The sequence below is a fragment of the Acanthaster planci genome, linkage group LG05 (assembly GCF_054643075.1).
Source record: "Acanthaster planci isolate LZ-2023a linkage group LG05, COTS_SCS, whole genome shotgun sequence".
NCBI classification, from domain to species: domain Eukaryota; kingdom Metazoa; phylum Echinodermata; class Asteroidea; order Valvatida; family Acanthasteridae; genus Acanthaster; species Acanthaster planci.
Window position 1 is genome coordinate 4082480 of NC_141781.1, and position 27743 is coordinate 4110222.

At 41.1% G+C, this 27743-nt stretch overlaps 1 protein-coding gene across 3 annotated transcripts; it reads right to left on the minus strand.

The window, feature by feature from the left end:
- Positions 1-2958: 2958 nt before the first annotated feature.
- hmgcr (3-hydroxy-3-methylglutaryl-CoA reductase) lies at positions 2959-27743 on the minus strand. 3 transcript variants are annotated; one of them, XM_022248998.2, is made up of 20 exons: positions 27389-27743; positions 17053-17227; positions 16553-16664; positions 15690-15777; positions 15094-15178; positions 14755-14860; positions 14104-14210; positions 13631-13750; positions 13135-13289; positions 12479-12645; positions 11760-11986; positions 10435-10626; positions 9681-9839; positions 9367-9452; positions 8818-8995; positions 8040-8210; positions 7484-7624; positions 7005-7163; positions 6178-6332; positions 2959-5529 (listed from the first exon to the last, which is right to left on the minus strand). In XM_022248998.2, exons 2-20 carry the CDS (start codon positions 17212-17214, stop codon positions 5376-5378), a joined length of 2724 nt encoding a protein of 907 aa, XP_022104690.1. In that variant the 5' UTR covers positions 17215-17227; positions 27389-27743; the 3' UTR covers positions 2959-5375. The 3 variants fall into 3 exon arrangements, with proteins under 3 accessions (XP_022104690.1, XP_022104688.1, XP_022104687.1); XM_022248996.2 differs by lacking the exon at positions 27389-27743 and adding an exon at positions 27123-27358; XM_022248995.2 differs by lacking the exon at positions 27389-27743 and adding an exon at positions 20598-20783.

A 27743-nucleotide genomic window follows, 5' to 3' on the forward strand; every position in this document is an offset into this window, starting at 1 on the left:
TTGAGTATTTCAACAGTGTGCACACGCCAAAAGGAGCATGCCACAAGTCAATCCGAGGACATGCAAGATACTTGCAAAAGATCTGCCTTACAAGCAGGCCACACCCTGAATCACAGAACAGAACACGTTTGAACTGACCATGGTTTTGGATGATCTGTTCTTGGCTTTTCGAAATACTGAACTTGCTCAGTCCAAGAAGTAGCAAACTAACTGTCATTTAGTTCCATTAACCCTAACACTCCTCAATCCTTCACCTGTTGGAGGAATGAGGACTGTTAGGGTTAATGAAACAATTTGCAGGTATCTAGAAAGGAAAATATATTCTTCGCATAAGAGTAACAGTGAATTACAAAATTTCATTTGCCAAATTCAGTGCACCAGTCATGCACAAAGAGTAGATTAACATATCTTTCAGACAAATCCTATCCCTGTGGACTTTGCACTGATGGCCCAATTGTTCTGATGATAGTCACAAAGGTGGCTTCAAATTTAGTAATGTCAATACAGATAATCCAAACTGCCGAGCCAAGCCAATGGAAAGGTGCATGTTGCAGACAAAAGATGTTCATGTCCTAACAGAAATGAATACAAATGAAATAGGAACCCATCCGAACCTGTGGAAAGTTTCTTCATCAGGTTTACAGGTATACATTACTTCAAAAGAAAATATACAACAGCTAAAAGCATCATTTTCTGCAACTATTGAGCAGCATTTCTGCAATTTTTATGAGCAAAAATAAATAGCTTTTGTCCGCTTCTCAAGTAAAACATACTTTAAACAGAAGTCATTGGAATTAGCATCTCAATAAGTAAATTCTCTGTACCATCAATAACCCATCAGGATCATACATGACACATCATGAGGAAAATAGCTGGTACTCGATCTCACAAATTCAAACGTGATGCTGAAACTGGTCCCTAAACAGTCTAAGAGTGATACTATATCAATTCAGTACAACACAGCTACATGTTGCTGACCTATGCAAAAGCTACTCCACTCAACACATGCACTCAAGCCAAAAGCATTTTGTGTACAAGCACTCAACAGCAGCATCATTCATCAATGTTATGTTTGTGTGTCATACAAGACTAGCTTTTGCAGAGAGGATTATTCATTATTACTTTTTAACATTTATCCTAAGACATCTCTGACGAAACTTTGGCCCACAAAAAATAGGACACACATAAATAATACACCAGGTGTGTGTTTTTAAGGCTGACCAGCATGCCTTAACCCTAACCCCCAAAGGGTTGCTGGCCCTAACCTTCCCCATTCACACAAAGTTAAACACTTGGTGCACAGAGGCTGTTGGACTTGGTTTTTCTGAGGTATGCCAAACCCAATGCAAAAGCCAGCTGTTATGGGCCTACCAGACCTATCCCCACAGAATTAAACACTTTACTACTGTTTAATTCTGTGCGGTTGGGGAAGGTTAGGGTTAAACAAGGAACCTTAAACCACAGCTTGGTCCACATTCAGCTTCATCTGAAGAGCTAAATGTAAGAATTGCCTTCCATAATGAATGAATGAAATACTAACCAAAAAAATGCTCATCTCATGCAACAGAACTTGAAGCACTGTCTTTTACTGAAAGTAGACCACAAGTGAACTACAGTATATCAAAACTGGGGACCCACCAAGTCATGAAGCTGCATGAGGAGGTAAATCCTGGAAACAAGGCCGAGGTTTTCTAAATCCCCTGAATAACTCTTCAACACTATCTCCACAAACACCACACAGAATAATATTTCTCTAAACATTTCCAACTGGCCTTTACAGTCTTTTACAATCTTTTACAAGTTTGAAGTATAAATGAATTACATACATGCTATTCTAAGTACACATCAAAAAGTACACGTTTGGCCCCATGTCTCAAAGGACAAGTATATAGTTTTGCACTTGTAAGTTCAAATCTAATCAAATTTTGAACAGGTAAGTGTTGAGATGGGGTGGGGAAGCTGGCAGGTAATTTATAGGATTCATTAGGGAGAGGTTTTTGATAACACGTAGGGCAGGAGCAGGGGATTTGGAATGGGGTTTGGACAGGCCGGTATTGAGCTGGGATACTGTAGACTAGGCATTACGATTGTTTTGCACTGCATTCTGGGAGCCTGCAAGGTGGGGATTTCTGTACTGCAGTCATGCCACATATGTAACTGTGCATTGTGTTTATTCTGCTTTGGAATTAAAGTTGCTGCATGCCAATATATCTGCAACTACTGTTGTCCAATTCTGGAGCTCAACATATTTTCAAATTACAGTCGAACCTCGTTAATAAGAGGTCCTTCGGGCTTGGCAAATTACCTTGTTGTAACATGAACCTTGTTTTGTCAGGAGTGAAAACAATGAAAAAGAAAGGATCAGGATCTAACAATTTCCTTGTCTTAAGCGGAATATTATACATGTATTAACAGTGCTCTTATTAACGAGGTTCGACTGTAAATGTCTCTAAGCGATCTCAATATTGTATTCAGTTCAGCTGAATACCCTCCCAAGGATTTCTCTTGATGTATAAACCAATCTGCCTCTCTCTTAACCCCAATCTTGGGTAGACCCAAACCCACAATGATCTAAACTTGCTAAACAAAATCCCCAAGTGCAAAGCCTGGTATTTTGTGAAAATCCATACATATTCTTGGAAACCGCAACCGTATGAAATTCAACAGATCCAATAATTCCCCGGACACAAAGCTTATTAAAAGTGACTGTAGTACAACTTAACCGAGACAAAGGCTGGATGTAATTTACACATTACGCAAACCAAGTATCCTATAAGAACCCAATGCTCGGCTTAAGTCAATCACTCCCACGACACTTTCTGGTTTGACTCCGGGCCATTCTGCAGGTGTGAAATGGTGGTTGTGACACATGAAAATTGATGCCAAAATGAAATCTAAACAGAGGCAAGCGCAGATGGAAGGTTACATTTCTGAACATCCACAGACAAATGGGACTAATTCTAAACGGTGCTGAAAGCATTTTATTTTGCAGAACCTCACATCAGATATTTGCTCCATAAAGCAGTGGTGCAACCATCAACATCAATCTGTTCTAAAGATCACGGTAGATTCCACTTTGTGATGGCAATTGTCCAATACTCTTAACTTTACAAAGTTCGATCATTTGGCAAATGAAATAGCTTCTGCCCAAAATGGTCCACAACATTTTCAATAGAACTGCTATATACACCACATGCAACACGTCCACAGGTGTCCCTCCGTATGGTAATCACTGGAGAAACACTACTATCTTTTATTTCCTTACCAACACTTAATCTGCTAAACATTTCTCACAATGATGACATGGAAGTAGTGTAGCCCCCGTAAAAAAAGGAGTGTCGTGCTCTTTCAGACTGTACATTGAACCACCCACTGCCGACATATCAATTTAAATAAATAATTTGACTTTAAACACCTTAGTCAAAGCAGAGATTTTTTCCAGCATCCTCGGCCTAAAACCACAGTAGATTAAGCAATTTATATATTTGTTGCACGAATGTCCATGGTAGAAACACTGACATTTCTAGCAGAGGGTCAAATCTGACCAGAAATGATATCAAAAAAGCGAAAAGAATCTGGTTTTCAGTATTGGCAAGAAAATAAAGTTTAAATATTGGTGCTGGCCTGGCCAAGATTTACACACACGTGGACCATTCATACATTTACAAGCAAATTAAACCACAGAGTAATAAATACATTAATGCTAAGTTGCCATGGCATTTTAATGTATGAACTCGTAATTATGAAAGTCAGTGTAAACAACATGTGGCATGCATAATATCACTATGTACAACTTTTTAATTCTTTTTTTTTTCAAATTTACTTCAGTCCAATAGAATGACCTCTCTGCCGACTAATTATAAAGTTCAGAGACTGGTATTCTTACTGTTTTGGTCTTGTACCAACAAACAAAACAGCCTGACAGGACTAATGGCTCCTCAAGGGTTACTGGCCTCATTCAAGCACGCAATACTGGTTCTCTGTGTTCTGCTCTAGTGTACGCTTGTTCTGTCCAGGTGAGGTAGAGACAACTTGGTGGGTTTATGAAGCATGAACACCACCACCTGCACGCTGTGTGTAGAATGCGATTTTCAACACAATGCCAACAATCTTGTAGCTTCTCCAAATGGCAGAAGCACTACTGTCGGTGTGCATCCAAAATGGGATTTCAGCGGTCCACGATGACAGTTGTAATTTTTTTTAAATCCACCACCGGCATGCTTACATGCGAAGTCCTTAGAACAGGTTCAAGCGTCAAGAATTTCAGAAAATATAAATTTAGCTTTTATATATATATATATATATAAAAACACGCAGCTGACGAGCAATCATCTTTGGACAATCTATGCTCTCATCTTTGAAACAGGCATCCGCTTGTTTGCGAAGTGCATACAGGGCATCGTGTCACCAGCTGCTAAACAGAATTTTTCCAATCATCGTTTTTGCTGATACCAGCAGAACCATTCACATGAAGAACTACCCTATTATCAAATGTACAGTCAGAGTGAGTTTACTATCCACGGTGGCATTTCGAGTACAAAACCTCTACACAAGTCAAACAGTCAACGATGACAGTCACACTTTTGAGTTTTGGAGGGTTCTTTCTGTGACAGTTATTCCATTTGCTCGAGCATCTAATTCATCATTTAAAAAGTTCCTGTCTAATATCATGAATGCTCTCACCAGATTTCAAAATAAATTATCTCCATAAATTTTATTTAAATTAGACCAAGTAACTTTATAATGAAATTTCAACTCATAATTTCATCCGTCTGGTATTTTGACTCTACACATGCAAAACTTTGACCCTGATTACCCCGTAAAATATGTCACTATCACCCCTTGCAAACTCCCCCACAAAGTAAAAACTGCTTCCCATGAATCTATACTTCCTTTTCAAAATTAACATATCTGACACATTTGTATGATATGTATAAGTTTCCTTTGTCAGTAAAACAAAGCAATCAAAAGATATGAGAAATGCTTTCTTTTGTTCAACATTATCTAAACTGACCAATGGAGAAAGAGACAACAAGAATAGCTCGAGAATAGGAAAAAATTGGGGGGAAAGTTTACATGAGTAAAAGTTGAACAAATATGGACTAGGGAAATGAAAAAAGAATGGTAGAACTTATCAAGGCAAAAAGGTCACATAAAAGGTCACAAGAGTGCTGCAAGTGGAAACTAAACAGTCTGCTGCTGCGGCTTCAACAAAGACAAAATCAGCAAAAGACAATACTGAAAAACCAGAACAGGTTTGTCGGTGCATTTGACCATCAGACTTTTGGAAACCGAGACTTATTTTGGGGGTGCCAAGGGGACAGGCATGGGAATCAATCTGATGAAGGTCTCTCGGGGGTCCAGGTGTTCACAGGTCATGAAGCCTTGTTGGTGCATGTCCCCACTTGGTCCAAGAGGCCCATTCGGCCCGTTGGGTGGGGGGCGCTCAGGTCCAACGACTTGCTGCGCTTGTGCTCATGGATGGTGGGCAGGCTACTGGACAGACTGTTGGTCACACACAGAGAAGACCTGTGTCCAATGGCACATCAAAGGAAAATGAAAAGTATGTATATAAGTCAGGGGTTCTTTGTAAACGGTCTCACTATCTGCCGGACGGTGGATTAACATCCAGAAGAACTTTCAGCCTAATCCTGCAAAGATGTATTTCAGGGGTAAGTGCACCGAAGTGGATATATCTTGGTCAAATCCATGTTTGGAGTCTATCTTTTTATGTATATGAGTATAACATGTATTTTTGAAGCCCAACTTCCAACTCGGAACCAATCTGACATCCTCGGCTTGCTTGTTAATCAAACAAGAATTGGGGACGGAAGGATGAAAATGCTTTGAAGAAAAAAAAACGCGACCTGGAAAAATCCTACAACAGCGCGTCTTCTGAGAAACTGTTTACACTATCTTTATATATAAAACATGGAAATGATGTTCTTTGCTTCATGACGTAAAGCTAATGCAGGACAAGACATTTTGCAGAATTTTGTAAAGTAACACTGTCTTCAGCTCAGTCATGGGGCATGAAAACTATGTCACGAGATTCAATGGGGAAAACCCCCTATGAAAATAAAAACCATTACATTTCCAGATCATATGCTCATCTTTTCTGATGCCTCTCTGAAACCGTGTCAAAGTGGTATTTTCAAGGATATGCATCCTCCTGACCTGTTGTGTTTGAGGTGGCTCTTAACCAGGTGTCCGGCAGCCAGCGCTGACATGAGGGACAATTCCCCAGCGAGGACAGTGGAGCAGACAATGCGGGCCAGGGTACGGGCATTGCGTCCTGGATCCTCGGGGCAAGCACCACGCACACCCAGCATCTAAACGTCAGAAGAGATCGGGACAGTCTTTCATTAACACAAAACTGCCAGGACTAATTTTTTTCGGGGGGGGGGGGAATCTTCCAAAAACTGTCCACTGCGCGGGAAATCCACACGTTATTCTTAGTTTCTGGACTCCAAGGCGGCAACAAGCCCCAGGCAGAGTGACACTGGCTGGGTTTCTATCTTCCTCAATCCTGTGAAATTTTGCAAAATGATCTCCAGGTTGAGTTTGAAGAATTGAGGAAGGTTACAATTTTATTGGGTCAATCCAACCCAAGTCTTGTATTTTTCAAATGAATTTATAAAAATTATAAAAATGAAAAAAGAACCACTGCACAAGTTGTAAGAAATCTGAAGTGACTCTGATATTAATTTTGCTGTATGAGGCCTATATCACAAATCCCTTTAGGTCCGCTTAACAACCAAGTTTCTAAAGCGTGCACTCCTGCAGAAAGGCCGTTAAGCCCTGGAACAGCACTGATCACTTTGAACCACACTACAGGCTGTGTATCGGGTAACACAACTCATGTTTTTCAACAGATTGAGTTGTGGATTACGCTTAAGTGCTCAGGAATAAGGAAGCATAACGCTGGTCAAGCCCATTTTGGAAAAAAGGCTTAATTCCAAACAGTGAAAAGGGCTCAAGAGTCGACAGACTCTGGGACTGACCTCCAAGCAGGATCCCTGTGGTGGGAGCACCGTCCCTCCCCCAACGGTGCCAACCTCGATGGACGGCATGGTGACACTGACATACAAGTTCTCCCCCTTGGGGCCTGATGGCTCCATCAAGGTGATGCAGTTGGAGCTGGCAATATTCTGAGCCACGTCCTATACAAAAAAAACAACACATCCATACATAAAAATCATGAATTACAACAAACACCAGCAACCAATGTCGTGGAGCGCCTAGTCACCAAAGTCCGCTAGCACAAAAATATACTTGCTTAGCAAGAACAGGGTAACAGGAAAAATATCATCCATTCTATGCTCCCTGTGACTGGTTCTTGGCTAAATCTGCTCTGCAGTTCTGAGATATTGAGCTCCCATCAATAATTCAAATATCCTCACAAGAATTTGCTTGTCTCTTGAGGGCGTCTACATCCATGCAATCACTACTAAAATTCTGATACTGAAGACAAGGCACCTACCTGGCCAGTGGCAACATAGATGGCAGTGACGATGTTGGAAGCGTGGGCGTTGAAGCCACCAATGCTTCCAGCCATGGCCGAGCCAACAAGGTTCTTGTTGATGTTCAGCTCCACCAGAGCGGGGACGGAGGTTTTCAAAACCTGACATGGCCAAAGAAAAACGGCGGGGGATTAGCATATCTCACTACATGAACGTTTGTGGGAAAGATGATTGTGTTTGGAAAAGGATTTGAGGCTTTGGTTCCGGCTTGCTGTTTTGTACTCACATTTCTCAACATTTCTACAGGCATGCTCTCCTTGCCATCAGAAGATGGCATCTGGTCATATTTGGTTCGAAAACAGTACAGCACATTACGATACCTACCTTACTTAGTCAATAGATACTTTTCTTTTTAATTTGTAAAAACAAATAAAATATACGCTGATCTGATGACATGTTGCATGCTTGTTAGTACATTATTTGTGATTGGCCACAATCTAACACGACCAAACCCAATCTGAACAGTAGGCATTCCTCCGTTTTCAAGTCTAAACACTGGTGCGCAAATTAGCCTACCTTTTCTATGACGTACGCCGGTACGGTGCACTCGCTGACAACCGACTTGCCCCTCCCACCAATCCAGTTAATGGCCGCCGGCTTTTTGTCGGTGCAGTAGTTACCGCTAAGACTCAGGACCTCGAAGGCCGGAAACTGCTCGTGGATTCGGTTCAAGGCCTTCTCTGTACCCTGAAAGTTCAGAAGAGATTTTATGGAAAAAAAATTCGTGAGTAGGAAATTAGGGGAACCGTATTACCTGGGGAAAATTCACTTCTGCTTTCTGAGAACCGAGACGTCTGGAACGGTCCTCTGGCCTTTTATTTCCTTAAGTTGAAGGAACAATTTGACAAAAATAGATATGGGGCAATCCCTCTTCTTTGTCAGCCGATACTAACCGAGGACAGAGTTAAGTGAAAGTGGAGTCAAGTGCAGCCAAATCTCATTGCAAATGCATGCGTAAGCGGATCAATCCTGTCAAGGCTCAGGCCTTAAACTAACAATCATCTTTTGGCCTCGTGACCTGCTGCCTTTGCCAACAATACCATTGCAACAATCATACTTAATCTTTTTCCAGACTTCCTTTGTAATCCATGCATTTAATCGTCTTTCATAACTATAACTTTGAGGCCTAAAAGGTAAGAACCGCTTGTGCTTTTATTCAAGGGTCAAGATATAGGTCAAACAATGGTAATCAGACAGATAGAGGTAGAGTTCTTGGTTACAAATGGGTAAAGCATATCTGAATAATCACACTTTCTACCAGTCTGCAAGCACCAAATTCAAGAGCACCACGTACCTTGGACAGCATGTTCATGCCCATGGCGTCACCCGTCAGGGCCTGGAAACGCATGAACAGGTGGCGGCCGGCCAGGCCCACCTGGACATTCTTGAGCCGGGCAAAGCGACTGGTGGAGTCAAAGCTCTCCTTGATGGCGGCAAAGTTGTCGGGGTCCTCCATCCACAGTTTGACCGCACTGGAATAAGGGGGGAAAAAACAGAGGCAATTATGAAAGTGCAGGAGGCAGAGTTGGAGAATGGTCATGAGGCTGAAGTCTCCCTCATTTACTTGTTCATGTTTTGAACCGGGCGTAGTTATCAATCACAGAGCGTGCAACAATGATAACAGTACCAATTATTAATATTCTGCATTGCCTGATTGCAGGAATTTAGGATTAAGTGCCCATTTAGGGGCTATTTGTTAATTTTTTGGTCCTTTTCACACCCACACAAAATGTATATTAGCAGGCGAAAAGTTTACAGACTGTGCGCGTCTTCATCAATTTTCATGCTCATGGCAATGACGAAACTGGATTACCCATCGAGTACCCCAGTGATCTGTTCCTACCTTGCCTCTTTGGCTGAGGGTAGACTTGCTACCGGTCCTCTCGTCATCCCATCAGCTACAACGGTGCTCTTAACCCCTCCGGCAGCCTGTTTACAGAAAGTTGCATTTTCAGTCAAGAGATATGATTCGGCATGTCCAATTTTTTAACTTACCCGACACGTTGATAGGGTTTGCTGATGTACTTATGGGCTAAATCAGAAACTTAGTGTTCATGGTTGTAAATTGTGGTGCGTGTTCTCACTGGGATGCATCATGATCGACACAGAATGTTCAGTCTTAACAGAATGGGAAGACATTCCAAGTTGGACACTCACCTGGATGGCCCTGCAGCCCCTGTTGGTGCTGGCCACCAGGCAGCCCTCCGTGGTCCCCATGGGGACATAGTACTCTTCACCGTCCATCAGCAAGGGTCCGGCAACACCAACAGGTAGCGGCATGTAGCCGACCACGTTCTCGCAGCAAGCACCCATGACCTAGAGACAAATCGAATGAAAATCAGTCTGGTCAGATTGATATGTCTCAGGGAACCAGATTTCATCAATAAGTTGAGGTTTTTACATCACTGTCAGTATCGTTATTATTGTTATCTGTTTGCAGTCACACCATATAGACTCTGGAGAGATATGGCAATTTCCAAATAGAAGTCTGGGCAAAAGGATAACGAAACCATGTAATAGACTGATTTTTGAGCTGATAGCTTGAGCGTTCATCTAGGAAACTCAGAAAGATGTACAAATTTTTTTCAGACCAATTAAAGATTAAAGTAATAATGTTCATAAACAGTTTTTATATTGCAACACCAAAGCTGGTAAAGCATTTTCCATCAAGTGTTCAGAAGTCCCCTATCCAAATCAACACTGCCTATAGAGGCTTTGCGTGGCAGCCATCTTGCAGGGCAGTTCTTGTTTTGTTTCCCAGGGAAACCTATGTGCATAACCTGTGGAACAAACACACTGGCCTGCCCGATGGTAGCCAAGTAAACCCTCGATACAATCTGGTTTTGCATACAAACCAAGGCATCATTTGGAATGAGGTTTCTGAGTCAGGCGGGGAGGAGGCTTGGCTTACGTAAGAGTACTGGTAGCCCGTGTACGGCAGATCGCTGAGCGCCCAGTTCTTGGTCAGCTTCTGGCTGTAGATCTGCCTGCGGATGGCCACTCCCCTCTCGGGGTCCTGCAAGACATCTTCCAGCTTGTAAGCGGGGATGTGCCTGCTGGCCACCAGGAGATGCACTTCCTCGTCCGTCAAGTCCATGACTTCCTACAGAAACAGCCAGATTAAGAAGAACCATCTTAACTTGATACCGCAGCATGCACTGGTTTGGGACTTAATTGTAAGGCACACTATTGAAACAGTCCTCGAGATGTGCTTTAGTAAAGTAAGATGCTGATGTGGGTGATTTCCTTTGTTAAACCCTCAAGGCACAACTGTGTAAGTACTGAATGAAACTACATGGAGAATGACACAAATGAAGAATCATCTGCATTCAGTAACCCTAACCTTCCCCTAACCACACAGAATTCAACACCAGTAAAGTGTGTGAGTTTGTGGTATTGGGTACTGGTAGCTTACTATCTGGTGTTTTAATTCTGTGTGATGATAGAAAGCTTCCCATTGAAATGGTAAGTGTGAAGTATGTAATAAGTACCGTAACGAGGACAATCTTCATGTTTTTCTGACCACAATGATCCCAGCAGCCGGGGATGGATATGCAGCATGATGGTGTGTTAGTTTGTTAGAATAGGTACTGCCTGTCCATACTCTTTGTACTGTGCAATGGGCCTGCAATACCCAATCAAACAAAATCACACAGGTAAAGACCTGTTGAAGTCTGTGGGATTGGGTACTGTGAGGTAAGAGTGTTTTTCCAAGGTGTTGAAGTTTGTGTGATTAGGGACGGTTAGGTCCAGCAACCGTTGGGTGGTTAGGGTTAAGCACTACAGAAATGATTAGCTAGTCATTAAACTAACCATGAGTGGAAGTAAACCAACCGTCATTCTTTCATTCAATCTCTAGAAGCCGGGGGCGAGGTATGAATATTTTCATTTACTTTTGCTACACACATGAAGAAAGCCTAAAAGTTCAAAGTGAACATGTGAACAGAAGCTAACTCTGAATCCACTACCCCAACATGAAACTGGGTTTCTGTGGAAGGAAGGGCGAACTTACTTACTAGCACTACCTAAATATTTCAAACTGACCAACAGAACATTTCTGCATTAACAAAGACTGCAGCAATGAAAGAAAATCGGATGTCTGAAATTTGTTTTGCTGGTGTGAAATAATTTTACCAACGGACTGATAGCTAGGAATGTTGCATACTCTTATCAGCATTCATCAGTGAAACAAAGTTTTCAAAACCAGTTAGAAATTATGCCAGAAGTTGAACTTACTCCTGAATTGAGGATACGAGCGCATTCCTGCAGTGGTCGTGGTGCTGTTGGCGAGCTGGGGCGCGAGTTCTCATCCCGAGTGCTCTCAGACTCGTCTCCGACGCTCTCCACGTCCGAGTCCTTCCCACCACCAATGGTGAAGGTAGCCTTAGGGGCAAAACGGACAGGGTCTGTCTGGACACCGCAAGATGAGAACCTCTGCAGTTCCTCCAGGATTGCCGGTTTTTCTGCAGACAGTTTAAAAGAAAGAGTTAGATGACCCCAGAGCCACCTGTAGAGAGAGTTGCGATATGAGTATCACCATTGTTGGGAACAATCTGGCAGGTGTATGCACCAGTGCAAATGGAAAGTTGGCATACAATAGCTGTACGCTCTACTGTACAGATAAGGAGCAGCCATTTTGTTTCCAAAATCTGAAGCTGGCATTACTCTGGAGCTCTGGATAACCCTCGGGTCTGTTGCATCCAATACCACCTGCTGGAGATCTTTCAAGGCAACAAACTTGTGTCATTTTTCTTCTAGCTGATGGATTTTTTTTCAGAATCAGCAAGCACTACATGCAATATGCTTTAAATTCTGTGGGATACTAGAAATGTATTTACAGCAAGGGCTGATGAAAGGGACTATGTTAACTATAAATGTTACTGAGGCCAGAGAAAGCCCATTCCAGTTCCACTCTAATTAGCTCTACTATTAGACAGTGGACGAATAAAACGAACCTGGTTCCATTTCTGCCTCAGTGATGACGGCACCATTGCTTGACTGTTCCTCTGTGGTTTCTTCTTCTGTGGCTTCAGAGTCGTTTTGGTCAAAGAAGATGTATTTGACAGTCAAGAACGCAGCCAAGAGTAATACAGCCACCTGCTCCATTCCAAGGCTGGCAAATCTGGGAGAAGAGGTGTGTACAAACAAAATCCCTCAGAACTGACGTGTTGTCAAGTTGTTGGGGCGTAACTGTTGCAGCTTTGTAAGAAAGTGTGGAAAGTCTGAATTTCAGATGTACATGAGCTTTGGAGATCAGAGAATGTAGAGAAGAAATAGAGTTTCTGAGTAGAGCCAACAGTCTCGCAGCAGACAAAACTTTCAAACAGGAATGAAAAAAAAAAATGTAAACAAAGCAAAAGAGCACTGTATTTCAACAATACATAATTGTACATTTTATTATCCTAATCTACTTGTTAATAACTCCATGACACACAACTTCAAAGCGCATGTAATTTACTCCAACAAAGTGCACAGATTAATAATTTCTCTCTTCTGTTCCTGTTCCAATAATCATATTTTGCAGAAATTCATTTGTTAAAAACGTTTTCATGACCAGAAGATTGTCCAAATGAACAGACTGAGACAAGGACAGTAGGGGGCGGCGACTCACTTTCTGAGGTTGAACTGCCAAAGAGGTATCTCGGGCTCAATCTTGCGGGAGAACTCCAGCTCAGGTAAGTCAGTCAGCGTGCTCACCTCCCCAAGCTTGGCATCGCTTGCTTTCATCAGATGACTGTGGACGTGCACCAGCACCAGACCCATGGACTTTGAGATTAGACAAATAAAATGATTCACGAATTGTTGGTTTTATTTGTAAGAAGTTAAGAATTCAATCCTAATGAGAATGAAACCACAAATCAAATTTTGAATCTGAGTTTGTATTTCTTCCTAGTTTATTTTTCTTACTTTGACTTATCATTTACAGGGTATATTTCTGTAGGTTGAAAACTTGTGTTTGGGATCTGTTGAAACCAAAATCTCAAAATTTGCAGGAAAAGTGACCAATAGTCAGATTGGGAACATCAATGTGAACAACACACTCTTTGAACTTCACTCCTTTGACCTTGACTCCCCAATCTCACTCAAACCACACATCCCTTACTCACCATGATAACCTTGACCCGTTGGACCACTGGGTTGGGTTTCTTGTCTTCCTCCTCCTGCAGCACCTTGGTGAACTGACCAAGTTGCCAGACTGGACGGCCGACAGGGTTGTTGTTGGAAAGCTGGAAAGTAAATGTTTGATAACAAAAAAAACAACTTTTGTTAACTGGCACATAATGAGATTTCCCAGCGGAATGAGAGCGATTCTTACCCGGTTTAAAAAAAAAAGCTATATTAAATCTCGGGCTCATGTGTAATTACTTGTTTTGGACTGTACCTTAACCCTCTCATGCAATCGCACATTTTGGACAAATCTGCCCTTCCAATCCAAAGTGGCATGAAATATGCTTTGGCACTGGAGCAGGGGAAGTAAATTAAACTTTAAACAGTCTGCAACTGCTCAAACACAGACAAGAAAACACTGTGACAAAAGCAGTCATAACGATAGCAAGATTGAGAAAACCTTCGCGCTTACCTCCAGAACAAGTGACAGGCACGCTGGGAAGAAAGTCATGAAGACAAAGAAGTTGGCAACCACGGACAGGCATCCAAAACAGCACATCACTTCCAATTTGGGGATTCCTGTTGACAAAGATAAAACAGAAATGAAGTCACTTTTTCTGTCTTCTAGGGTTGCCGTTGGTTCAGGAAATTCGGAACTGACAAATTGTTATACGTTAAATTTAGCTACAACAGCTTTGCTTGATAAGTAATAAAAATAAGGTCATTTTTTTAAAAGAAATCAATCTATCTGATATAAATCACAGGTTTTACATACTAGACAAGTGAGTAAAAAATGCTTGATTTTGACAATAGCTGGATTTTTAAAAACTTGTATGGAAGGTAGCACACTGTGCAGAAGTGAACTGCTTATTTGACATTTTGCAAACAAATCATTGCACCTCATCTATTATTGTACATGGCCAAGTCAGTTTTCCAAGAATGGGAACATGAACAAGAACTCACATTTGGATTCAGATTTTGCACGGTTCACTTAGGGGAACCCTGAGGCAACGCTTGGCATCTTTCACCGACAGTTTCCTCCAGAAAGCAATTTAAAGAGACTATTCACGTGGATCTTACAACCACCCTTTTCTGTGTCATTGTTTATTTCCAAGGGCATTACCTGACAGAGTACCAACGCCAATCACCAGGCTCATGACCAATGCATCCAGGGAGATGTTGGGACCAAGGACTGCCATACCTTGGGCTATGTTCTCAGGTACATCTCTCTGTATGGAAAAAACAAGTAATCATTGGTCTGTGGAAAATAAAAAGATTTCAAAATTCACGTCAACCTAAGGTTATTTCTTACACAAGAACTTTTTCGAACAATGTGAATTCAAAGCTAATCAGGAATAGCCGAAGGGATGACTTCTGTCATTCTTTGGCAAGATGGTCAATAACATGGTTTCCAGGAAAACTCCCAGCGAGTATCTGGCGCGGAACACGGGGTGCCACTCACCTGGGAATCACTGCTCAGTGCAAATTTGGTCAAGGCACTGGCTTTGGACAGGTCGATCAGAAGAAGGAAAAAAGGCAGTGCCTCACTGTGAAAAGGAAAAAGCATGCACACCCAACAGATGAACGACTTGCAATGCATAAGACTAAACACGATAAATGTTGAATAAACTTTTTCCCATCTCCATTTTATTCTTGTTTTGGTCTTAATTTGTGCTGCTCATTCATACCCCACAGTACATTCTTTGTGCCTAAGTCTAACACACCAGCATCTACACAGGATAACAGTGGCTGTGCTACACCTGTCTGGAATGCTTAAAATAAAGCAGTCCCCGGGCTGTGTTCCACATGAACATCCCGCCAACAATCACAGTCTTTTGGGGCACGTCAAATGGAAAATAGTTTGCAGTCATGAAACAATGGTTGCATACGTGAGCAAACCCCCCAGGTTGCAGATCCTGGCAAGTCTAGGAAAACACAGGCTCAAGGCAAGATTATGGGAGCTATGAAAGGCTTTGTAACAGCACGTAGAGTCCTGGTTCATTTTAATTATCACTGACATTTTTCAAGGCCAAGGAACCCTGCAATATAAAAACTTACTTGAGGCCTGTAAGCTCCAGGCCAAAAAGATGAATAACGGCACTGCTGAATACAAAACTGGAGAATATGGTGAACAGCCCTGCAATGCCTACAGGGAACAACAAAGATTTTGAGACTATCAATATCTAATGATACTGGTAACACCCCTTGGCAAAACAACTTTCTGACCTTGACCAAACCCATGGGCGTATCCACAGATTAAAAAAATCAAAGCAGCATTTGTGGGAGAGCACATTTTGCTCATTTTGAGTAAAAAAAAGTTTCTGCATCTTGTTCCAACTGTCTCTCATTTAATCATCTTCAATCGTGTCTATAATTCCCATTTTGGTAGCACTGTATTAGAATCTTCAACAATTCTGTGACAATCGAGGCTTGAAGGCGTTATCTCACAACCGTTATCTGTGATGTAACGCAAAGCCGACACAAAATAAATGCGGCTGACAATAGTGCCCAAGTACCTTGAAAATCAACAAGACTATCAAGCACAACAATACCGCGACCAAAAGTAGCTTTTTGTCCCAGTTTTCCACACAGATAACGGACAAAAAAGGAACCAGTATTTAGTTGGCCCTTTTCTTTGTCAGCTTGCTAACCCATCGATTTATCTCTCATACCCAAAGTTCAAGGATAAAAGACAATGGGCGGAGTGAATATTTAGCATCAGGTTACTACAAATAGCAAAAAATGTTCCATTTTAGGAAAACAAACATTGGAAGAGACACCTTAATAGCGGGTGCGTATAAAGAACAAAGTAAACAGTTGATATGCGGCAATGATATGCTAAATTATCAATACTGACAAGTGCAACATCAGAAGAGCAGGACAAAAGTCCTTTGATAATAAGTGAACGGTAAGTTGCGTACCGAGAATGTATTTGGAACCAACTTTTCGGAGTTTGTGAAACTGCATATAGATATAGAAGACGGACATGGCGTTGGCCAGAGTGACGATGATAACATCAGAGGACATGACATCCTGAGGGCAAAGAAAAGATCTTAAAACAGTTACAATTACAGTGAGTATTGGCCTTCACAGGCAACGGCAAAATCTCTGTCAAATCGTTGAAGCTTTCTTTAGAACCTTGAAGGCTATCCGATAGTCACAAAAGATAATCAATTTCAATTTGGTTTTCCCCATATTTCAGCACACTACCAGTTAAACTTTCGTGATACAGACTAGTTTTCAGATCACCATCATCTCATACTAGAAGCTTGACTACTTAACGAGGACCAAGTTCTTGAGCCACGGCAGCATCTTGACTTGAGAGGTGTCACCCTTTTTTCCCCATACATTCTACTTCATAAACTTGCAATGTACAGGTACTTTAAAGTTTAACAACAGGCATTGTTGAATTAACATGTACCTGTGTCTCAGTGCAGTGATAGTTCCATCCGCACACTTTGGGCAGGCTGGTGAAATAGTCCATGGACAGCATGCATATGGTGAGAGTCAGGGTGCCCACGATGACCTCCCAAGGGTGGGCGGAGCAGTAGCGCCCGTGGGCACGGAAGACGTTGGACAGCATCTCTCTTATGCTCCTGAGGGCAGATGGAAGCGACACACAAATCCCGTTCAGTAAGCCCAAGTTTGGCGTTTTGTGGTGGCACAGAATCTGGGCTCACTCGCAGTGCGGGGCCAAAACACAGCACGTTAAGACGTCTCCCACATCTTGATATCAATGCAAATCATTTTTGTTCGAAAAAAAAAACATCCTTTCCATCCATTACCCCCCCTCAGCCATTTCAGATTCTCAGGTACATGTATAACGTTAAAGAAAAGGTGAATATGACCAAAAGTCTTTACATATCGATTAACACAAAGCAGAAAGACTTTTGAGATTCCCATTAGCATGGGGAACTTACATGTACTTTAACAACAGTTCAATTCAGAGACACATTCTGCTGTCAAAGTACTCAGTAAAAGTTAATGAAGCCTGGAATACTAATATTTACATATCGATTTTACTTTAGAATATGAAACAGTTGTGGGGGCACGACACACAAGAAGCATGTCCACAAGGGGAAAAGGTCCGGTCAAATATGGCCTTCAGAGACTGACTTTTACACAGACCGCAGACAATTTGCTCCACAATTCCTGGTGGTCTTTTTGCACATGAAATCGTTCCTCTCCTGCAGAAGTGAGAGTACCAGCATACCTGCACAAGTACACGTACGCCAAACCCATAAAACAAATGTTTCCGGATTGAAAAGCAGGGATGAGGGTATCCTAAATAGACATTCTCGGGGGAAAACTACCACCAATCACAGTAGTTACAGTAAGAACTTAGTCACACAGCCCCTTTCTCATCACAAACAGTGACACCTCAGCACAAGAGAAAGCATCTCAAACATGAACTTGACCCTTGCCCTTCGGGACTTATCTGAAACCTACCGCTACCAGGAGGTTTGTGAGGATTCTAAAAGACTGGAGAAAGCACCACTGGGTCAAGATATGCCATCAATTTACAGTGTGCTAGAAGATTTCAAATACAGAGGATTACAGAAAACTATGTTCGTTGTAAAAATAAAAAATAAGCCCCAAAAAGTGAAGGACTTGGACCTCAATAGATTCTTCCAAATTATCTGCACTTTTTTCTTTGTGGGTGGAGTGGAGGTATACCTTTTGCAGACTAAAAAACAACAATAACGAACAAACCAAAACCAGCTGTTTCCAATCACCTATTCCATCCTATTACACACATTTATTTAGAAGTGATTCCTTTTGATGGGAATAATGATGACTACTGCTACCAACCCACATATTGCTCCATTCCTTTTCAATTGTATTTGCAACGGTTCAAGATTTTTATTGTCCACAAGCTAAGCTGAGTAGCTGCAAAAGGAAACGATGAAATCCTTCATTAAATAAAAATGTTCAACGTGTATTCTGGTCAGATGACATGGTCCACGTCAAAAACTGTGCAATGCAAGGGATAATAACTATTAACTAATGATCATTCTATCCTTATTTAGTGAGGAAAGAACATCTACCTATCATAACGCAACAAGAATCGCTTGAGGGCGAGAAAAAAAAACAGCATGTAAGTTCCTTGTTAAACCTTAAAATCCTCTACAGAGGAGTGGTCAGTAAAAAAACACCCATCCTCACACCTGAGGTACTGGTAGTTTTTGAGGAATTTTCCTCCAAAGTTGATAATTGATAGAAACGTTACTTTTACTCCCAACTTTCATGAGACGAAATTTAAAATTGATGGGCTGGACTGTATCTTTGTCCACACTGCAAAATTCTCCAGAAACTCCTGGTAGCTTTTAGATGGATACACAAGCAACAGGGATGTTTGCATTTACACTTAAATTTGAAGAGACTTTTTTTCTACACAATAAAAAGAGGGAAGTAAAAGCTAATCAATTCAAAAATGTAATTCAAGTAAAGCACAAAGGTTGTACTTAAATGGAAAAGTGCCACTTGAAAATAAGCACTGGTCGACTGGCAGCTGAAAAATGCTACATGGATTCTGAACGATCACTGCAGTGACACTTCCCACAATGTATGATACATAAGCATGCAAATTCCTGTAATTAATAGTACAAGTTTTCCTACATGTAGGGGAACAACTCACTGCTTCAGTTCAAACTACTGAATGACAAAGCCAACAGAAAGCCCATTTTACTCGGTTCTTGAACTTCACTGTGAAAACATATCCTTCGAAACCAATAATCACCGGCCCAACTTTTTTCACGTGTAGTGATAGAGACCAGCAAGACACAAGAAAGAAAACATCTGTATATTTATTCAATGTGGGAGAAAGCAGGGGTAGAGTACGATTCAAAAGGTGCTCCTTTTTAGAAAAGTCAAAGCAAGCTCAAACCATGAACTACCGGTATCAACAACTCCAGGCAATTACCGGCTGCAATTTTTGAACCTTTCTTCCTCAAGTTATTGTTAACACAGTCAACATGATCCCCCATCCATTCATACAGCCATGTATACAATTCTATGATGAATAGAGATTATTGTGAGAATGACCGTAGCCTCAAAAGGGGAAACATTTTCAAGCAAGCTGGTGGAAAAAGTGCACATGGTGATTAGAAGCCGGAACTAATGGGAAAGCAAAACATACAGATGTGCAGTTAGTACACAGTGTCTTTTTGTTTGTGACTGAAAATAGTTTCCACCAAGATGTTTGATGTCAGACACCACAAATTGATGAGCTTTCCATTTTGGAGTTAAATAACATCATGTAAATGTGGAAATCTCAACATGAATGTTTGCTGCCATCCTTTCAGGATCAATGGAATATGAACAAGAAAGGTTGGTTCTGACTTTTGAATAAGTATTCACAACGGAACTATTTGAGGTTAAAGGTTCATTTGGTGTTTTTCTAAATCATATACCAAGAAAGCGAAGAAAAACTGATATAAATGGGAAAAGTTTCAAAAACTGCTCTTGCAAAATCCATCAATGTTTCAAGTCACATCAGAGACACGGTGGTGAATAAGTGTACAGGTAAGAAATTTCACAGTTCTAAGCAACAAATTGAGATTGTAACAAAATATTCATATCCCCACTATACTATCATCATTGAAATAATTACACATTTTTAATCACAAAATAAACCTCTGCAAAACAAAAAGGCAGCAGGAAGTTAAACCACCACAAATACAAGTTCCCCAACAGTTTCAAATTTTGCCAATACACCTAAACCCTTTTTTTTCAAGATGTATTTTGCGTTGGGGAGATGTTAATTTACATAACGGGTTTTGCCCTTACCAACGTAAGGTTTGCAAGCTCTCGGACAAGCACGGAGCATACAGTGTTTATCAATATATACGTTGGGTAAGGGCAAAACCCGTTATATAAATTAACACCTCAACCCCTTAGAAGGTATGAAAAAAATGCACTGAAATTCAAGCATTCAGAACAATTGGCATTAGATGTTGGACTTACCTGACTTGGTCAATATTGCCAATCATTTTGACTTGCTTTTTGTAGAGAGTTTCAATTTCTAGTGCCCACTTAAACATCTTCTTGCCAACCAGATTTGATCGTTGTGTTAAAATCCAACCAAGTCTCTGGCCAATTTCCTCTTCCATCAGGTATATAGGGCATGTGGGTGGTTAGATAGTAAAGGCCAGATTGACAAATCAAGCAGTTATACATTCATAATCAGGGTTCATCCAAACGAAGGGGTGGCTGGTATGCCAGGAACCATGGGTATGAAGAAAGCAAACCCTTAACTGACTGAGTGAATTGACACAGGCCAGTGATAAATCACGAGTCACAAAAGGTCCACATGAAACCCACCTGCCATAAATGGAACAACCCATGTGAGACGATCCAATCTGTGGTGAGATTGGTTGGAAGTTCTCATCCTATGCAAATCGGAGTGTGATCATGCACTGGGTGCATGGCCAAACTCTTGCTGGTACACGTGTACCACAGCTGGTACCAAATGCATGCATGGGCTTGTGCAAGTCAAACTCCTAGATGTACGTCTTACCAGTATGTCAAAATCCAAAGTTTGGAATCAATACCGGTATATCTATTACCACACAAATGCAGATCTCTTTGCCAACTTTCAAACTCTTGGTATTCGTATGGTATCCATGTGCGGAAAGTGAACTATGCCTTTCATGTTGATGTTCTAAAGAATTAGAACACAACAGTTTCATATATTCCGGTGGCTCTAGAAACAACATGTACGTGTACAGGAATATGGATATTGAAATAACTTCCATTTTTACTCAAAGGCAAATACCAAGATTGTTTAGTGTGCATACCGGTATCTTTGTTGTCTTGAATTTGTATGTACAGTGTACATGTATGTCTTGAATATTTGAGCTCAAACAAAGCAACGACTTGCAAGTTATTCCCTGGTGCCTCACGAACCACGCTGTTACGTTACACTCCATGCTGCCCCAGATAGCCCTGCCTGTTTCTCCTTCGACTGCCTAAACTAGCCTGTACTGCCCCAGCACTGTATGGTTAGACATGGATTCATCAGGGACAACAGGTGCTGATGGGTTGCACTGGAAATCTTGAACAGCACGGAAAATATTATTTAGATACTGCACAAAGCCACTATATGTAACTATAGAGCTGACCATTTAGCCATGCTTTGTATTGAACTTAGTTGAAGTAAATCTCACCAAGACACTGGTTACTTTTCTGGGTAGGTGAACCCGTGTCAGCTGGTGGTGAGACTAATTGGCCAGGGTAGATTTTTACCAAGTGCTGTATCAACTATCATAGAAATTGCACCAAGATATGCCCAGTGTAATGGCAGCTGTTGGGTACAGTCCACTGATTCAAGCCCCATTGAAAACAGTGTAAAATCACCACTGTTCAGGGCCCAATAACATGCATACTAACATCCCTGAGATTTCTATAACACAAATGAAATTCTTGTCTGGTCACTAATCTTTTAATTTCTTTTCAATTTTTTGTGGGTTAACTAATTAATTTTAATTATTCCCACAAAAAAAATCACCCCCCCCCCAAAAGTGATTTTTCCAAAGTCTGATTGCAGCCATTTTTAAAGTGGCAACCCTCAACTTTCTCGGGCACTTGGGACCATTTTTCAACCGTAGTTTTTAGCCATTCTGCTCTCATATGAAAGCTCAAAGACCCAGGGAGTTGATCCTGGCAACGATTTACACAATCTCACAATATTGGGGGCTAAACAATCCCCTTTTTCAAAAGAAACTGTGGGGGCAGTTTTCATGCTAATGAGCTGGCCAGAAATTCTCATTTGAATTAGCGGACTACACCCTATGACAGTCTAGGTGCCACTGAGTGCTAAATGATCAGTTGCAATAAATACTTCACCAAGCAGAAGGGTAGGCTACTCTATCCCCTGAACCAAACAAAAATGAGAGGAGCTACATGTAGCATTGTAGATCGGGTGCAGATGTGTGAATAGGGCCCCTTCAAAGCAAAGCTGTCGATCACGCAAATCATCTTTGCAATCAAACCATAAGTATTCGCTTAACTAAATTTCTGTCACGTCAGAGCCTGAACAAAATCACATACTCTCTCCTCCCCATGGTTGAATAAACTGAACTGTTTACCATGTTTACAGGCCTTACATTTCGAACGATTGCTTAAATGTGAAACTATACTCTTGTTTTGAAAACAATGGGAAGGCCGGTGCACAGACACATGTCAAATTAATCACAGGGCTCATACTGGTACACCGTAGGTCATTTCCAGAAATACAAAAATAATTATCCATCCTACATATACACTGTACACATGGTCCTAAAAAAGAATACTATTTCAGAATTACGTAAAAGATATAGATAATTTCATTCCATTTTGGCTAGAACTGTTCTGAAAGATTAAAAAACACAAACAAAACCAAAAAACCTGCAACTCAGAAATATTCATTTCATCAGCTGCAAATTCCCTGGTGCACTTTCGAATTTACACCACACAAACACACACGTACATACACAGGACCATGGAGTACAACAATATAATAACCCTAACAGCACAGATAGATGACCCGCATAAACACCCTAAGAGTACACAGGGGTGGACATGAAGTGGGCACACCAGCACTCTTGCTGTCTGACAAACCATGATTAGCGCCTGGTAACCAGTAATAAAGCGTGAGGTCAAGCACCAAAATTAGTACCAGGCCGTTACTGATCCTCTTTGAAGTGATGGCATACTTTATTCCAAAGATATCATCAAAATATTTACAGTCGTACTGTAGTGGGATAGGTTCAACAGCCTTTTCTCAAAGAAAAGTGCCTATTTTTATATATTTTCCTACTGACATTTGCTATGTTTGAAAAGAAATTTCTGTTATTTTCAAGAGTTCCCTTTGCGTTTCGCTGTCGCAGAGGTGAAAACACATGCGCAAAGCTCAATCCATTGGAGCAAAGCTGTCCTGGTTCCCACCGTGCTGCGCCCATGCCAAAGAACGCGCGATGGAAGTGTGCCAACCAGTCAATAACAGTACGTCGCCGTCGATTACGCTACATTGGCTATACACTCATGCAACCCTCCAGCTGCATGTTGAAGAAACATCGATGTTGCGAGAGGATTTGTGCAAGAACAGAACTTGGTCGCTTGTATTTTCTGTGTTTAGGAATTAAATTTGAGGTGATTTTGCTCGCACTTGAAGCGAACGTGTTTCCACAAAATATCCTGCCACGGCACAAGGTTTATCAACAGCCCGTTGGATACATCATGGACGCTTACATGTACCTACAGTAGTGATACAAGGTCACCGTTGGCTAGTTTGCTGTCATGATTACCTAACATTTTGTGAATTGTCCGTAAATGTTGTGAATTGTCTACTGTAGAAATTTTTACAAGTATTAAGATGGGTTTATATCACTTCTTCGGACAATTTTTGAAGCGTTCGTCCCCATTCATGCCAGTCAATCAGCACAGAAAAATTTACCCCCCACTTTTTATATTCTGGCCTTATGTGTATATGACTTTATCTTAAATAGCTCCCAGGTTCTGTGAAACTGCTCCCAAACCCCCTGAAATATGAAAGACCATGAGCTGTTTTTAGCTTATGGGCAAAAAAGCTAAACATCGACCCCTGACTGTACGTGAACCCATGTATGTATATGCCTCATATACACATACATGTACATGTCCACCTCTTGTTGAAATCTCATACATGTAACACGGTTCATTGACAAAGTAGTTGTTACATGACCTTTGAAAACACAAAGAAAAACAGAGAAAGACAGAAAAATCTCCAGCAAACTGTACAATGCACAAAGCCACAGGAAAACTGTCGCTGTTATACATACATGTCCCTGGTTCTCACTAAATGACCTAATGGGCTCCCTATCCATGGTGGACTGGAACAAATTTTGATTACTTCTTAGCATGTCTGGAGTCCCGTCCCTTACACTGCTTCACAACATCAATTTTTTAAAAGCAGAACAGCAAAGGGAAATCAGTTTTGGGAAAATGACGTTTGTTTGTATTTTTTTATTTCTAATCAAATCATACAGCAACTAGAGCAGTCCCACACAATTGTACGGCATGAGAAAATTAGCATGGTCAGTGAAAGGTAGTCCTTCACAGTACTCATAAGCAAAGATCGTATAGCGCCACGTAGCGGCGCAAGATGGAGAACTTCACCGTGAATACACATGAAACGTTGTAATCACATGGGTGCCATTTGGGCAAGCGATACACCTGCGCAATGCACATTAATGCACAGGCGCAGGTGCCGCAGCAGGCACGTGCACCTGGTGAGCCTGCGCGGAAGCATTACTGTAAACTGCGCAGGCGTATCGCTTGCTCAAATGGCGCCCATGATAATTACACCTTTTGGGCAGAGTTATCCATCTTGCGCCTTCGCCACTATACAATCTTTGCTCATAAGTACACATATATTGTGGCTGTCATTACAACTTCTGTGTGGTACAGATGATGCAACTCAACTACATCTTGCCAAAGATTATTTCATTATTTCATTTCGAGGTATCAGGCTCAGTTCATTCCAATAACTAAACGAGACTTGCACTTGGCATCATTTAACTCACCATGTACATGTACATACATGTAAAATAGGTCAGACCTTTTTTTTTACTTTTACACAACTTGACCTTACATTTTTTTAAACTGGCCCAAAGAGCCAGATAATTTATTTTTTCTCTAGCCCATGTGAATTTTTATTTGCCCATTGAACATTTCTCTAGCAAAACTAACTTTGACTAGCTTTTTTAAATTTGATTATTTCAACCACTACTGTAGAAACTGGCTATACACACTATCCCCTATGGGATCATCACAATGTTTACGTGTCATAAAAAATAACAAATTGACCTTTTAAAAATATTTTCTTACAAGTTGTGATGGCCTGATACGGACTTCTCACCCTTAGAAGGAACGGAATAAAAAGGGTAAACTTAGTGGTGACGTCTGGAATGATCCATTAGAATTTAATCTATTAATGGAATCATCAAAAAGCTCTTGGAAAAACATTTTCAACAAATAAAATCTGGCATCTGGCAAAAAAATTTTTTTTTTATTAACTGGCCTAGATATTTAGGAAAACTGAGTTTCAAAAGTACTGTACATGTACATACAATATACTCTAGCTTCTTTGAGATTTTTATGTGTCTTAAGTACATGTATGTAATATTTAATGTAATGCACTCGTGAACACTGTAGGGAACAAGTACAATATTAATTTCAATTAATAATGGCAAGTTCAGCACTGCACACTAACAGCCTTTAAACATTTATAGACTGTGAACTGGTAGCAGCATTATTTTGCTATTTTGCAGGCATGCCAACTGAACATGCACCATGACTGCTTTTTGGGACTTTTTACCATGACAAATCATCATCTGGCTCCATGCCATACATGGTCACCTTACGAATCTGTATTCATGAGATGGAATTTTGCCCTAGAATAATTTCGGACTTACATGTAGTCTTCCTTGAAAAAACCTACAAAGCCACAAATCATGAAAAGAAAGAAAAGTTTCATGCAATGTTTTGTTGGTTTCCATTTAAAACAGTAAAGGGATTATTGTACAACTTTTGAGAGAAGAAAAAAGAACAGGAAACTGCAAACGGCGGACCATTGTTTTCTGCTAGAGGGCCAGCCCTACCTAAGCACCATGTGTCTTAACACTCTACCACACAATTATCACTTGGTCTACTGTCACTTCATCAAGAAGGGCAAATTAATTATTAGCCGTATATGGTGTTGATTCAGTGCTGGCATTTGAAAAAAAAATTAATGTTCTGGATGCGAAGCAGGTCAACTCGTAGGCCACCCAACTCGTACACCGACTTTCACCCACACTCCCCAAATTACGGAACAATTCCGTAATTTTACGGGAAATGTCCATTACAGACACTGTAAATTTACGGACTTTTTTACAGTGACTTAATACCAATCTTTAAGGATTTCTAAGCAAAATCTAAAAATACCAGTCTCAACCTAAAAAAGAAAAAGGTAATTTACATTTAATTGATTGACATCTAAAGGTAAATTTGGTGAAAACACAGCAGCAAAAGCTTGCATAAGGTTAATGCTCCGACACACGTGTGAACCTCCCGAGTTGGGCGGCGTACGAGTTGGTCGGCGTACGAGTTGGTCGGCGTATGAGTTGACCAGCATTCACAGCATGATGCTTGTTGGACGAATGGGTTGCACTAACAGTCCTAAATGATCTTCTCTTTTTCAAAACAATCTTCCGCAACCGTATCTCAGATTATTTAGAAAGAAAAGCAATGAAATTAGTGAAAAGGTTGTTGGCTAGTTTATCTTAAAATAAAGTTGGCACTATTGCACAAAGATTAAGCAACTGTGACACAAAGACTGAGCAACTGTGACAACCATCAGACTTGGGAGGCGGGGATTTCAGCTTTCAGGCCAAATACCGGTAGGCCTACTACTAGTACTATTGATTGTATTGGGCCTACCGGCAGTAGGCCTACCAAACTCCGGCCCAGGCCTAATGCCAAATTTCTTACCTCAACATGAGCAGATATTAGGCCTATTGTGACTTGTGTTGGCTGTTGTTTCTCACTGTTAATGAACTGCCAATCATGTGGCGTGCCTAGCCATGTGTTCTTCCCGTTTTTCCCAAGAATGCCAGTCTGAGGTGTAACGTTCATGTGTACACAAGCGGGTCCGGTCCTTAGTTGGCCCAGAAAATAAATCCACACATGCGTTTGGTGCTCAAAATATCCTCATTTCCATTTCCTTTAGAAAATACCTCCAAGGTCAGCCTACTTACCCATGTGTCTGGAAACGCACCGGCCAATCACCTGACGTAAGATTTGGCGTGATCGAAGAATTTGACCAATCAACGCATTTGGAGCACGTCGGACGATGTTTTAAGCTGTCGGTCGAGCAGTGCGTGAACTATGCCAATGGACGGCCAAGATCCAGTGATTAACTAAACTTCCGTACTTTTTCTTTGTACTACACTTTATATCAAGAGACAACTGTGAATTACCCAGTTGACATATTTAGGGCTTATTCTGGTAGATATTTTCATATTTTATACCGCAAATCGAACTACAAGTGAGCCGGTCTGCCGGTCAATGCATGTACTGTACATGTACTGTACTTTGATCGTGCATACGCGT